Source organism: Rutilus rutilus (genome assembly GCF_951802725.1).
Source record: "Rutilus rutilus genome assembly, chromosome: 13".
In the NCBI taxonomy this organism is placed as follows: domain Eukaryota; kingdom Metazoa; phylum Chordata; class Actinopteri; order Cypriniformes; family Leuciscidae; genus Rutilus; species Rutilus rutilus.
The window spans coordinates 36658487-36674452 of NC_140218.1; the positions used below are offsets into that span (position 1 = coordinate 36658487).

At 37.5% G+C, this 15966-nt stretch overlaps 1 protein-coding gene across 1 annotated transcript in view; it reads left to right on the plus strand.

Moving 5' to 3' along the window:
* Positions 1-551: 551 nt before the first annotated feature.
* The window catches only part of nup210 (nucleoporin 210), a 47928-nt gene continuing 32513 nt past the window's right edge, over positions 552-15966 (plus strand). Inside the window, exons 1-12 of the mRNA XM_084429140.1 lie at positions 552-1140; positions 2805-2941; positions 7890-8021; positions 9438-9534; positions 10910-11060; positions 11192-11324; positions 12217-12375; positions 12500-12568; positions 12742-12848; positions 14576-14716; positions 14867-15004; positions 15146-15301. Coding sequence (XP_084285266.1) covers positions 974-1140; positions 2805-2941; positions 7890-8021; positions 9438-9534; positions 10910-11060; positions 11192-11324; positions 12217-12375; positions 12500-12568; positions 12742-12848; positions 14576-14716; positions 14867-15004; positions 15146-15301 — 1587 coding nt within the window. The 5' untranslated portion in view covers positions 552-973. The remainder of the gene's footprint in view (positions 1141-2804; positions 2942-7889; positions 8022-9437; positions 9535-10909; positions 11061-11191; positions 11325-12216; positions 12376-12499; positions 12569-12741; positions 12849-14575; positions 14717-14866; positions 15005-15145; positions 15302-15966) is intronic.

The window sequence follows — 15966 nt, forward strand, 5'->3', positions numbered from 1 at the left end:
AAAGTAAGTATAATTTTTGGACTTCGGGTCATTTTGACCCGTGAAAGAAAGAAAGAAAGAAAGAAAGAAAGAAAGAAAGAAAGAAAGAAAGAAAGAAAGAAAGAAAGAAAGAAAGAAAGAAAGAAAGAAAGAAAAACAAATACCACAATTCTGTTGGCATTCTATATGAACATATGCATATTAGGGGAATTCTGTAATAATCATGTGGTTAGTTCAAGATTGCTTTATTAATCATCTTTAGAGGTGCTGAATAAAACATGTTACGTCAGGAAATACACTTACATTACCCAACCAAAATTACATAAAATCTATAAAATCTACCCAGAAAAAAGGTACACTATACACCTTATTATATAAACATATTATGCAATGTCAAAAGTGAATGAAATGAAGCAGGAGAGTTGTGCCCCGTTCTTTAACATTTCTAATTAGCTACTCAAACTGCTGTAAAGCCACTTCACACCGGCAGAATGAAAGCATCACTACACTGTGCCTTTAAGGAAACTCGTCACTGTTTCAGAATGACGGAAGATCAAGTCCCAGCATGCATCACTCCACTTCGATAGTATAACCTGCGGCGGGTATTTCCATGCGACTATGGGTATTCAAACAGTATAATTTGTTGCATGCTTCGGTAAAGTTTTTGCCTATTTTACTGACTTATATTTTTGATATTCGCGTTTTTTGTTCTAATTTGAACACCTGAACCGCTGAGTTTAGAGAGAAGCAATAATGAAAGTAACAGCAGTGACTGTGCAGCTCGCGCGCCGTGAAGTGTGTGAAGTGGAGCGCGTGCTGTAGGATGAGACAGACACACTGACTGCACACCATCACTGCTGTCACATTAGTTCAGGGGTGTGTGTGTAAGGCATGTGGCGGGAGGCTACTGGAGAAACCGGCACACACTCACTCGGCATCTCACTACGAATAGTCTCATATAACTTGAATTATCTGTGTGAACAGAAGAGCTGTGATGATGGTGAACGCTCGTGCTCGCGCGGTGCTCGTGATCCTCACATCTGCGCTCATCTGCAGCTTCACCAACGCTGCCAAACTCAACATACCTAAAGTTTTATTACCTCTTGCCAGAAGCACAAAAATCAATTTTACACTGGAAGCAACTGAAGGATGTTATCGCTGGTAAGTTCATTAAATATAGCATTTGTAAAGTAATAAAGAAATACTGCTGCATTTCTAGTGTAACACTATTGAATACCTTGCCCGGTTGTGACATCAGACATGTTTTTGATATGTCAAATGATAAAGAACAATAGACCATATATTAGACTCTCTTTTTTTTAAAAAGAGGAACTATAACAATAAATGTACTGTGACTGTAATGAATGCAGAAAGCTCCAGCACGTGGTGCTGTTGTGATGTGTTTCTTATAGTTGCTCAAATCTCAATTTTTCAATTTGTGTACTTTGTAGATAAGAAAATATTTTAAATCAATGTGATAAATGTCACATGCTAAATACTAAGAGTTGCATTTTATTTTAACATTATTGCACTCTTTTTTTATGCACAGCTATCTCACTCACTCATTTGTATCAGTTCTTTAAATATTTCTAAGTTTTGTTTATTATTAATATCAGATTGTACGTTGCACTTTGCTTGCTAGGGAAACTCAACTACTGGTAAAATGGCGACACTTTCCAATAAGGTCAATGAGGTTTTACCTCCTCTTTAGTTTATATTCAACAAAATCATTTTCAAACAGGCGAGGAAAATGACTCTGGACCCTTTCATGCAGAATTCGAACCACTTCCATCCGGTCGACATTTCTCTACCTCAAGGTTTAGATGCAACCGCTATACAAAATCTTTTATTCCTTAGGCTACAAGACTGTTAAACTCTAGTGCGAATGACATGACTGTGTGATTGTTATTGGTGTGGCTATCTTGTTATGCAGCTTCATTTGTATTGCCCAAAACAAATTTCCCTTAAAAGGGACAAATAAAGTATTATCACGTCTCATTAGATAAGTTTAGCTAATGCATTAACTAACATTGTCTCACAATGAACAATATATTTGTTGTTACAGTATTAATTATTGTTAGTTAATAAAATTACAACTGTTCATTCAGTTCTTGTTAGCTCAGGTCCATTACATAATATTAACAGATACAACTTTTGATTTTAATAATGTATTGCTAAATGTTGAAATTAGCTAAGATAAGAAATGCTGAAGAAGTATTTTCATTGTAATTGAAACAATGTAGTAAACATGTAACCTTATTGTAAAGTGTTACCGGTGAAATGTGTGTTACATCCTGTCAAAATGCATGACAATATGCCGGTGTTAATGTGTGTGGTGTCCTCAGGTCCTCCAACCGGCCGGAGGTGGTGTATTATGCCGGTGTTAATGTGTGTTGTGTCCTCAGGTCCTCCAACCGGCCGGAGGTGGTGTATTATGCCTGTGTTAATGTGTGTTGTGTCCTCAGGTCCTCCAACCGGCCGGAGGTGGTGTATTATGCCTGTGTTAATGTGTGTTGTGTCCTCAGGTCCTCCAACCGGCCGGAGGTGGTGTATTATGCCGGTGTTAATGTGTGTTGTGTCCTCAGGTCCTCCAACCGGCCGGAGGTGGTGTATTATGCCTGTGTTAATGTGTGTTGTGTCCCCAGGTCCTCCAACCGGCCGGAGGTGGTGTATTATGCCTGTGTTAATGTGTGTTGTGTCCTCAGGTCCTCCAACCGGCCGGAGGTGGTGTATTATGCCGGTGTTAATGTGTGTGGTGTCCTCAGGTCCTCCAACCGGCCGGAGGTGGTGTATTATGCCGGTGTTAATGTGTGTTGTGTCCTCAGGTCCTCCAACCGGCCGGAGGTGGCCAGCGTGGAGGCGGTGGAGGTGGACGAGCGTCAGTGCTCTCAGAGGGCCGTCCTGCAGGCCCGCTCCACCCAGCCCTCCCGCCACACCAGCATCATCCTCGCTGAAGACGTCTGTGAGTCACACACACTGCCGTTCTTATTGTTGCTGTAGCTGTGTCATTCCTTGTAATTATCAATCATAAGATTACAAACTAACACACAATGTGCTATGCACTCTTATATCAGTTATTAACTCATCTCTCTCACACAATTACAGTGAACTGAGACTGGAGCTTTTGAGCTTCAGAAAAGATGCGTATAAGCACCGTAAATGTATAAAAGTAGTCCAAATGACCTGGGTGCTGTATTACAAGCCATCTAAAATGATGATATACACTGACCAGCCAAAAAAGTCACTGTTTGGAATGAATAGGCAAATGCTTAAGAGTCAAGGATTGGATCATTATTGCTGTGATTGTTTCTACCATGTTATACGTTTAGCAACAGTTCGTCTAACACTAATTGATTGGAGGGAGCATGAAGAATCACTTTCACACATGAATTGGATCCTCTGTAAAGATTTTCACTGAATTTAAGGTCTGGACTCAGAGTGCCGCACTCCTGCATTGTCCAAAACACAAGTTTTTGACCAAAAATGTATGTTCCTCTTGATGGCAATAATAACATCACAACGTTTTGGGTCTGGACTCGATGGGGAGCTGATTCATATGTGAAAATTATTCTTCATGCTCCTCACAATCATTCGTTCTCAACCTGAGCCTGATGAATCTTGACATTGTCATCCTGGAATATGGCCATGATGTGTTTCCTACATGGGGTTTAAGAAATGAAAAGCGACACACTCCTTCAATTAGGGTTAGAAGAACTGTTGCCAAACATGCCAGAAACATAATGAACACCGCAATAATGATAAGCTCTTGTCTATTTAAATCCAAACAGTCCGGGCAGTGTAACTTTGTGTGACGCAAATTAGAATAATTAATTATTGATAATCATCCACTGCTATTGGATCATTAGAACTGGATCATTTGTGAGCAACTCCTTCAGAGGTGCTTTTCCATCACAGGTTTGAGCAAAACTTTTGCGATATTTTCTAAATGTCGATAAAAAACTATTGCGAAATGATGGTGTTTCCATTAACCAATGTTATGCGATTAAAACATCATTTTTTTCCTCTCGCAATAAATCATCCCAAAAATCATGGAAAATTATGTTGGTATAGATATATATAGATAGAAGTGGCGCCCCCTAATTGTACAACTGACTACGCCACCCCTTGAGTTTAGCTGGTATTTAGTGTCAGAGCAAGGAGAACTCTGCCCCAATAAAAGGTACAAACACAGGTTTGTAGAAAAGTATAAAAATACAATCTTTATTAATAAATAGTTGAAGGTGTTGGTTGGCCTAAATGTAAACAAAAATAAATAAATCAAACAAAATAAATATAACTAGAAGTCAACAGATCAGCATGGGAGCCAGTAGAGTGGTTTGAGAAAGCACTAAGAGAAGGCTAAGTTCTCACTACCACCAGTGGACAGAGGCACAGAGCCTTATAAGTAGTACACACTAGAGCTCAACGTCTACACACCGCAAACTCACAGCACTAATAAGTATGGTTAAAAGACATTAAGGTTCACACTACACAGCACTGCAAATGTCTTAAAAAAAAAAAAAAAAAAAAAAGAAGAACCAAAACCCACTTTACAGTAAATAAACCCACTCTAGCCTGTGACATACAATTCATGCACTCACATACAATAACATATTGCCAAAAGGCTAGAGGAAAACAGCAAAAGAAATGTATAAGCAGCACCACACAATCAAATTACACAATATGGAGAACAGCAGCCAGCAACTCAGGTGTAGCTGTACAGGTCTGTCGTAGCATTAACAGTGAAATAGAAAGCACTAAATTGGATGTAAACATCCCACTGCAATCGTGGTATCCAGTCGACACTTGTTAAACACGGAAGTCGTTTGGCATTACTTTGCCATAGTTCGCTCGCCCATTCACGGTCTCACAGGGAAACAATGTTGCACCGTAGCTCAGTCAGCGTCGGCTCATCCGCTCACTGAACACTCAAACACAGCCCTTGAATCACTGGTTCACCACACCAGAGCCAGCAGTAAATTGACACGGTTCCAGTCTAAGGACCCCAGGTGTCTATATACAGGTGCTGGTCATAAAATTAGAATATCTTCAAAAAGTTGATTTATTTCAAGAATTCAACTTAACAGGTGAAACTAATATATTATATAGACTCATTACATGCAAACTGAGATATTTCAAGCCTTTATTTGTTATAATTTTGATGATTATGGCTTACAGCTTATGAAACCACGAAATCAAAATCTCAGAAAATTAGAATATTACTTAAGACCAATACAAAAAAAGGAGTTTTAGAAATGCTGGCCAACTGAAAAGTATGAACATGAAACGTATGAGCATGTACAGCACTCAATACTTAGTTGGGGCTCCTTTTGCCTGAATTACTGCAGAAATGCGGCGTGGCATGGAGTCGATCAGTCTGTGGCACTGCTCAGGTGTTATGAGAGCCCAGGTTGCTCTGATAGTGGCCTTCAGCTCTTCTGCATTGTTGGGTCTGGCGTATTGCATCTTCTTCTTCACAATACCCCATAGATTTGCTATACGGTTAAGGTCAGGCGAGTTTTCTGGCCAATTTAGAACAGGGATACCATGGTCCTTAAACCAGGTACTGGTAGCTTTGGCACTGTGTGCAGGTGCCAAGTCCTGTTGGAAAATGAAATCTGCATCTCCATAAAGTTGGTCAGCAGCAGGAAGCATGAAGAGCTCTAAAACTTCCTGGTATACGGCTGTGTTGACCTTGGACCTCAGAAAACACAGTGGACCATCACCAGCCGATGACACGGCTCCCCAAACCAACACTGACTGTGGAAACTTCACACTGGACTTCAAGCATCTTGGATTGTGTGCCTCCCCATTCTTCCTCCAGACTCTGGGACCTTGGTTTCCAAATGAGATGCAAAATTTGCTCTCATCAGAAAAGAGGACTTTGGTCCACTGTGCTTTATTCAATCCAGTCAACGCAGCCGTCTACCAGGACATGTTCAGAGCACTTCATGCTGACTTCATTTTGGAGCAGGATTTGCACCTGCCCACACTGCCAAAAGAACCAAAACCTGGTACAATAACCATGATATTATTGTGTAATTACTGTGTGATTTCATGTAATATTCTAATTTTCTGGGATTTTGATTTTGTGGTTTTCATAAGCTGTAAGCCATAATCATCAAAATTATAACAAATAAAGGCTTGAAATATCTCAGTTTGCATGTAATGAGTCTATATAATATATTAATTTCACCTGTTAAGTTGAATTCTTGAAATAAATCAACTTTTTGATGATATTCTAATTTTATGACCAGCACCTGTATAAGCCTGCTTCAATCACATTAAGTGGTTTACTAAATACCTACTCCACCCCCAAATTAGTGATGTAATTAAACATGAAAGTAAAGAGTCAGGGAAAGAGAGTGAACTAAAGGATCCCAATCCTAACCCAGCCCACAGGCTATATATATATATATATATATATATATATATCTATCTCAGCCACCGCACTAGCCATTATTATAATGGAAGGAGACGTAGGCGTGTTATCCAAGCATTAATGGCAAGGAAAGCCCCTTATACTGTGAGCGGCTCATTTGAGGCTCAGATCTGCTTTAAGCTCTTGATAAATTGTGGCATTTCTTTGTTGTTTAGAATCCAGTTTTCCCGTAATTCTTTTGTCTTTTATGAGTTTAATAAAGAACTCTGTCTCGTCTTCTGTCCAACACACCGCGCCTTCTACGTCAGGTGACCTGAGTTTTTGCCAAATTGACGTGTTTTCATAGTGCGTATTCAATTCGCAATTTCAATTTGCGCAATTTGAAGGGTATTGGAAACGTGGCCTAGTGTAACTTACTGATTAACTCTCATATACGACGCATCATTGGATAAAGTAACCAACAAGTCACGACTGTCTCCTGATAACTGTAGTAACATGGTCACACCTCACCAAATTAATGTGTGTGTGTGTGTATATGTATATATATATATATATATATATATATATATATATATATATATGTATGTATGTATGTGTATATATATATATATATATATATATATATATATATATATAATATTTAAATATAATGAGAGATATAGAGTGTACTGAATGTTAGCTGGATTATTGTGCCCAAGAGCATGACCTATTTAAGTCCTCATGTTATTGAACAAGAAACTATTCTTCTAAGCACAGCCTGAGAGCTGTAGTTCCAGCCATTAGTTTGCCTTGCTGTTTGCATTGGGACTATGGTTTTGGGAAAAGCCAAATAATTGAAATGTTGGTAACGACGGAACTTTCAACCATAATTGGTTAACAAATAAACGAGACGCTTATCTCATGAGAACGAGACGAGATGAGATTTTTGCACAATATTTTATAGAAATCCTCAATGACAAAATTCATGACTGGAAAAATAATCTGCAGGTGCATTTTGAAATGTTTTACCTTATAATCTTGTAATTAATGTAATTTGTGGCGGGAGGAGCAAACGACAGATGCAGTGGGTGTGGCGTCAGGCCTTGAGAGGGTTTATTAACATAAAAAAAACCATTAAATGTTCAATAAAGTGTCCAGATAAATGGGGAATCTGGTGTCCTCGCTGTGCTGGGGCGCGTGAAGGAAAGGGAGTATTAAGACGGGATGGTCCAGGTAAAGGGTCCTGGCAGCCGCACGCGTTCGCCTCTCCCGCCCGAGTGGAGTGCAAACAATAAGTGCACCATAATCAAAGTAGTCTCTATATATTAAAAAAGTACAAACAGAGACCAAAACAACAAACAAAAACTCCTCCGATCGGGTTACTCTGAATGGAAATGAGCTGATATCATTTATAGTGCCTAAATAAGAGTTTGTTTCCCTATTACATATTTCTGTTGTTTGACCATATTATTAGCGACTGTAGTTTCAGGGTGATTGTCCTCATGTGTAGAATGGCTGAGGCTCAGTTCTCCTGTTGATCTGTGTTCAGTGACAGGACAGGTGCTGCGCTGTGATGCTATAGTGGATGTGATCAGTGAGATCCAGATCGAGTCCACCACGCGAGAGCTTCACCTGGAGGATTCTCCACTGGAGCTGAAGATCCATGCGCTCGATTCAGAGGGTGAGTCTTCATGCACACCGGCTCACTGCTGTTCTTCTTTAGCTTGTATCGCCAAGCAAAAACAACACTGTCTGTTTTATAATAAGGTAATTGAAACTTAACTTTATAAGGATTTAATTTTGTTGCGCTATACCATTCCTGTTTCACTTTCGAATGAAAGATAAGATATATGTAAAGTTATCATAAAATGAAACCTTCTATTAAAGTCCCCCTGTAGTCAAAAATGTTTTTTAAATGTCATTTTGGTGATCAAAGATGAGTTTAAGGATTCATGCCTTAAAATATCTTGAATGTAACTCGACACCCTTGCCTCATTTAGTATTCGTGGTTCTTTGAATATGCAAATGAGCCCCGCCTCCACTCACTCACTCACTCAGCTCAGAGATCCACTGGTTGACGATCACACGTTGATCTGATTGGTTACAAGGTAGTTTGTGACGTCAGAAACACCAGCGATTTCAAAGCGTGTTTTTGAGACTGTCTTTGGTTCACTGCAGTTTTAAGGAGAAAATACTCAGCAATGGTGTCGACTTATGAATTTGCACATGGTTTGCCTTAAAGCATATTAAAAACACCACATAGACACAAAAACAACATTTAAAAGCTTGATTTTCACCACAGGGGGACTTTAAAATCAAGTGTGCATTGTAATAATACATCTGTCTGGATCTGATGAATGATTTTGTTGCTTTCAAATTGTTGGAGGATTTAAGATTTCACAGACCAAACCTTTTTCCAAACCGACCCAGGTCAAACCTCAAGCTTTCCAAGCTGTACATTTACTTATCATTTGTATTCATCCAATTTAAGCTAAAGATGTGAACAAGTTGATTACAAAACGAACAAGCCATTCAAGATGTGTTTTTTTTTCTGTATGTAAATTAAGGTGCAATCTACAGTAGCTGAAACAAGATGATTAAGTCTAACATACGAATTATATAAATATTTAAGACTAATTGTGATACACTTACAGTATCATAATGTTTTTGGCATGACTCGTTTATTTAAAAATACTTGTATATGTAATTTATACATATAATGATTGGAATATACCTATTCTATGGCTAGCATGCTTAATATTTCTTAAATTAAAATTCATTTTGATGTAATTTTTTGGACAGGGTGATGCACCTGTTTTGATATCATAATGGAAAAGAGCTTTATTATAAGAATAAAATATCTGAAAACAAAATCTTACATAGTTTGGTATAATATGTGGTTAGTATTTCATGGAAATCATAATAGCACTCTAATTCGTCATTGACCACTGTACTACACTTACCTCATGCATCGTCGTTAACTACCGCAAACATAAAAAACTATTTGAAGCTTCCAGGATGACTCGTGACAGTGAAGGAGTGTCCTCGTGTCATTCATGTGCAGTCTGGGTAAAAGTGTTCCTCGTTCTGTCTTCAGGAAACACCTTCAGTACTCTAGCCAGCCTGTTGTTCGACTGGACTATCGTGAAGGACGCTGAAATGGCAGGTTTCCCTGATTCCTACAACACCCTACAGTAAGAGCTCACGTCTTTACTTCGCAGTGCTGTTTTATCCCATTTCCTCATGTTGGAATATTTAAAATTGAATTTTCTTAAGCATAACAAAACAAAAACATGAATTTCATTATAAGCTCTGAAGAGTGTTTTAATCCCTTAGCACAAGTAGTCTAGATGGAAATAGGGGTCCACGCGCACCCCCCGGCTTTTTTTATGCCACCTGATTTTTTAAAATCTTTAAAGTGTCTATTTTCAGAATCTGCCAGGTGCCAAGCTGAAATAATGTCCCAAAGGCTTCATTTTTAACCCTTTGCTGCACCCGACCGGAACCCAAAAAAGCTAAAAATTATATAGAAAGTGGCATAACATTTGAAGTAAACAACATACAGAGACAAATTAACATATTTTCCCATACAATTCTGACCCCAGGAATTGAATGGAATGGTTATTTTTGACATTTGAAAACATATTGACCCTATTTCTGGACAAAAATAGCAAAAAATGGCCAAAAATGTGTAGAGGATCAACTATATTTTCATTTTCTCAAGCGCATAGGGTGATTTTTTTTTTTCACAAACTGTTATTTCTTTATCATTCAGGTGTCTATTTTAAAATTAAATTGGGTACCAAGCTGAAATAATGTCCAAAATGCTTTATTTTTAAACCTTTGCACCAAACCCGAAAAATCTAATGTGATATAAAGTGCCATAACTTTTGATGTAAACAACTCACAGAGACAATTGGACATTATTTCAGCTTGGCACCTGGCAGATTCTGAAAATAGACACTTTAAAGATTTTAAAAAATCAGGTGGCATAAAAAAAGCCGGGGGGTGCGCGTGGACCCCTATTTCCATCTAGACTAAAGGGTAAACGCAATATTTATATGGGTAGTTCACCCAAAAATAAAAAAATTTAATTTACTCACCCTCAACCGAAGCACACAAGAAGATATTTTAAAGAGTGTGTGAACTGTTTTTGGAATTTATTGGGGACTTCATTAACACTGTATTGTATAGACAAAAAAACACCAAAATATATGTTTTTTTTTTTTTCTTTTCTTTTATGGAACAAAGAAGGTCATAAAGGTTTGGTACGACACGAGGGTGGGGAAATTATGAATGATCAATTCTTGGTGAACTATCCTTTTAATTATATGTGAATGAAAACAGCCAGTTCTGTCTGGATTGTAATCTTCTTACAGATATATCTTTAAAAAAAACATTCCTTGTGACAAATCATCAGACAACCCTAAGATAGCACCATTTATTGAAGTGAAGGATCTATCCTTCACATCCTCATTTTACATTCATTAAAATGTTATATGTCATCTTCCACGATTGCGCTCTGTTCAAGCTTGCCTGCGCGTGTCATGTTGCCGTGTGTGTGTGCAGGGTCCTGAGGTTCGCGGAGTCAGCGTACACTCCTCCAGCGTACATCTCTGAGATGGAGCGAGTGGGACATCAGGGCGATATCATCCTCGTTTCAGGAATCAAAACCGGCCACGCCAAACTCAAAGCCAAAATACAAGAGACAATCTATAAGGTCCATGTCATTTTATACTTCATATGAATAGATTTGGGAATAAAGATGTTACGGCATAGATATGAATAGTCCTGTTGTCCGCATGAGTGTGTTCTTCTGATGGTGGCACACTTCTGGCTGACTGTTCTCAGGATGTTGGTGCTGCCGAGGTCAGATTGCTGATTCTGGAAAACATTCTCTTGAGTCCTGCGTATGATGTTTATCTGCTGGCTGGCACCTCCATCACATACAAAGTCCAGAAAATCCGTCAAGGAAAGATTACAGGTAAGCTTTTATTACTTTATCAATAAATTATTTTGTCTTTGGTAGGGATGAAACACTGGCCTCATGTCACGATTCGATACATATCACGATATTGAACTCACAGTACAATATTATTGCGATACTCCATGACACATGATAAAAGGTAAACAAAAAATGGACTGTTGATTAAAATGCTAAATATGGTATTACATTGAGTGTGTAAATGAACAGGCTTGGACTTGATGCTGGAAACCCAAAGCACAGGACAATAGAGACGCCAGAATTACAATATTCATGATTCTGAAGCTGAAAATACAGGATTATTGTAGATGAATATGCTTTACTCTGTCACTGACTAGATATATTAAAAATAATGTAGGCACTTTTTACTGGTAACATTCAGATATTTGACATTATCAGGACCCACAAATATTCCCCCATTGCATTATTATACATTATATTCAACATTATATATAGCAGTTTAATGTAGTGCTGACACTAAAACAAAGTAACTTTATTTTGGGGGGACTATACACAATACATGGTCACTATCCACGAATTGTTGCATTTTTGTATTACGATATATTGTGACATGTTATATTGTTACACCCCTACTCTTTGGTTATTACAGTGTGTTTGCGATTTTTGGCCAAAAATAAACTAATCAGGCTATAATCAATTACCAATGTCTAATAATGTAAGTTAAAGCTGCACTAGGCCTCTGTATTGCCATCTAAACCCTGTAGGAAGGCATTACACAGGCTCTCTCTCTAATTATCAGTACATTGATAATCACTATAGTTTTACCTTAAATATTGGGAAAGAATCTAATGGACCCAAAATGTCCATATGGGTTGTCCATGTTGGGTTTTACACCAGTGTGTGTGGCTGAGTGTGTCCTCCTCCCTTCCAGAGCTGTCCATGCCCTGTGATCAGTATGAGCTTCAGCTCCAGAACGGTGTGGTCACCCCTAATGGAAACCCTGAGGCTCCTGTCGCATACCTGGACCAGAGCAGCTCCACAGTCTTCGCCCTTCAGCACGGACACACCAACATCGTGCTGGACCACAAGAGTATCCTTCACACTGACCAGAACACAGGAATCTGATGCATGTCATGTTTAGAGATGATGCATTGTGTTTGCAGCAGTTGATTTGATCAGTTTACTCTGAGGTTTCCTTGATTCTGGACGCCAAGGTCTCGGGATGCAGGGCGTTTCCCGACTTCCCAACAGCACCATCTATGTTGTGGAGCCTGGATACTTGGGTTTGTCCCTTCATTAGCTTTGCATGGAGAAAAATGTCAGGAATTTTGACTACTTGTAATCTCATTAGGTTGATAAATTGATAAGTAATATAATGTTTTAGTATAGTTGATTGACTATGATTGACTATAATTGATTGAAACTTTTTTTTTTTTTTTATCGTCTTCTCTGCTAGCATTCAAGATTCATCCTGATGATCGCTGGGTCCTTGAGACAGGGAGGCAATATGAGATCTTCATTGAAGTGTTCGATAAGTCAGGCCACAAGATTTATCTGTCTGACGTAAGTTGAGTTTGGACTTTTTAAAATATGTCTTGTTTTTAATTCTTTTCAATATCAGTAAATGCATCTTCTGCTCATTATGAGGAGAGGGATATCTGAAAAGTTCATAAACAATTACTAAATTACTACACTCGCTAAAAGGGTTAGTTACCCAGAAATAAAAGCATGGTTCTCACCTGACACATAAGCACGTTCGAGCTTCTGTTTGCCGTATTTGATGTGCTCTAAGTACATTTGCTTATCAGTGTTTATATGATAATAAAAGCCTGAATTACATCTCTTCATCATATGAAGTTATCAGAAGACTTTTCAATGTTTTTTTGTACTTTTTAATGCATGAAAGTTTTGGTTGCGTTGATTTGTGGGTTTGGAACGACTTTAGGGTGAATGACAGAATACAAATTTAGGTAAACTACTCCTTTAAGGCGAGACACGGCAGGCAAAAACATCGTTTTTTTTTTTTTTTTTACTGGTCAATTTTGAGATTTGTCTTCAATAACATGTCTTCTTTCAGACTTGTGGTGAAAAAAAGTCCGAAATACACATTTAGGTCTTTATTTTACTACACTTTGTCTGTTTGCGTCTGTAGATTTCTCATTTATCACTGTCTGCTCCCTATCATCACACGCACCGCTGAAAAGCTCTCTCTCTCCTGTACAATGCTGTCGGATCCAAATATGGTCATTTCCTTTTTACCAGCAACCAATCGTGAAAGTAAAAGGGCTGAATGCGCAATCTCATTGGCTGATGATAAATCTTTAAAGCCTGTTTTCTCAAAATGACTTTTCTCTCATACTCCAAGTCCGAAATCTCCACTTCAGTAGCACCTCTATATACACCAAACTTTCCAGTCTTATACCTAGTTATATTATGAAGACATTAACAGAGGGATTTGTAAATATATTATTCCTAGCCTGATTTATATAACATTTTATTCCAAAAAACATGGCAAATAATTTTTTTTAAGGCTATTGACAGTATATTCTGATTTACAGGATCACAAAAGTAGATATCCATAAATCCCTCTGTAATTTTTAATCTAATCTAATATGTGAACACAATGAAAAAATAGTTTTTAACCTGGCTTTATCCAATACTCAGATTTAGTTTTTTAAAATATATGCAAATTAGCACATATTTAATTAGATATTGCCTAATTTGCATATTTAAACATTAAATTACAGAAAACTTGTAATACATTTTTTTTTCTCATCTTAATGTAGGTAATCAACTGGGAAAGTTTCATGGTGATATCTGCTAGTTAAAAATTTTACCCTATTCACCTGTAGTGTCTCGCCTTAAGGTGGATCAATGTTTTATTTATTATTAAAAGATGCACATAAACTTTGAAAACACAACTACAGAATAAAGTACTTGCTGCGCATTAAAAAGCTCATTTGACTTTGACTCAAGTCAGTGGACTAATTAACTCAGATGATTGGCTGCTATGATCTACTAGTGAAGTCATGGTTTATGGTGTACTCAGTGGTTTTTGAATGTGCAATCTAAACCACATAAGTAATTTATGAAATTTAATAAAATAAAAAAACAACAACAGTGGTTTCCTCAAAGGCTATAAATGTGAAGTGATGCTTCTGTTCTTTTGAACATATGAGATGGAAATGTTTCTTTATTAACCAATTGGTTTTACAATATTTTTCTATCATAAATTAAATTCGAAATATTTTATAAAAAAAATTTTTTTATGAAAACTCCTATTTTCACAGAATATCCGTATAGAAACCACATTCCCTAGCGAGTACTTTGTGGTTCTGGAATCGTCTGTGAATGGATCTTACCACCACGTGAAAGCTTTGAAACGAGGTCAGACCGGCATCGACGGCACACTGAAAGCAGTCGTTGATCAAGTAGGTTTTTGTCTTGTCACAAGGTGAACATTTGTTTTTTTAAGCATTTAAAATTTGTATAATTTAGCCCAGTTACAAGGATCTTCCCAGTGTTCTGTGTTGGTTTGTCGACGCTATTCTCGTTTGTTGTACCCTCGTGTGTGTCTTCAGGCAGGAAGTGTCCGCGCTCTCTCTGTTCCTGTGCGTAATGAGCAGGACGTGGAGATCTACGACCCCATCGTCCTCAATCCCGCCATCCTCACATTCCCATGGCAGCCTAAAGAGGGAGCGTACCAGTATACCATCCAGGTGTCTCATGACTCTCTTTTCTTTTGTCAGACATTAATCATTTAGCATTGTAAACTTCAAAAACGCATAAGAGGAAATACAGTTTGAATCTATTCTTGTGTGTGTGGTCTGTGCATTAATGTGATGTTGTGTCTGTTTCAGGCGACTGGAGGGAGTGGGAACTTCAGCTGGTCGTCCACTAACTCGGCGGTCGCCACGGTTACAGTGAAAGGAGTGATGACCACGGTCAGGGACGTCGGGGTCAGTGCGATTTACGCCCATGACGTGAGAAATCCTCTGCACTACGGAGACATGAAGGTGAGGCCAACGCTCATGCTCGTACAAATCAAGATGTGTTTTAATCTCTCTTCTAGATTTATCATTCTTGGATTTTTTTTTTTTTTTTTTTATTCTTTTTAAAGCATGAGCATAGAAATTTTGAGCTTTTCTCTTAGAAAATCTGCTTTATGTAAATTAAATGATTGTAAACAATGTATCAAAGTAATATTGTAATCATAATTATTTGTAAAAATTGAAATACTGTTGATTGCCATGATATAGCCTTCGCTGCTGATATGGCATTAAATCATTAATTAGTGACAACGATTAATCGCATCCAAAATAAAAGTTTGTTTACGTAACGTGTGTACTGGGTATAATTATTTTGTATATATAAATACACACACACATGCATGTATATATTTAAGAAAAATGTTTTATTTACATATAAAATATTTATATTTATTTATAATATAAATTGTTTAAATGTATAAACAGCATATACATGCAAATATATCTTAAATAAATACATGCATGTGTGTGTATTTATTTATTTATTTATTTATTTATTTATATTTATATATACAAAATAATTATACACAGCACACACACATATATATTAAGTCATCAGGTCATCTTCATTTATATAGCTCTTTTAACAATGTAGATTGTTCCAACAGTGTAGATTATATAAACACAAACTT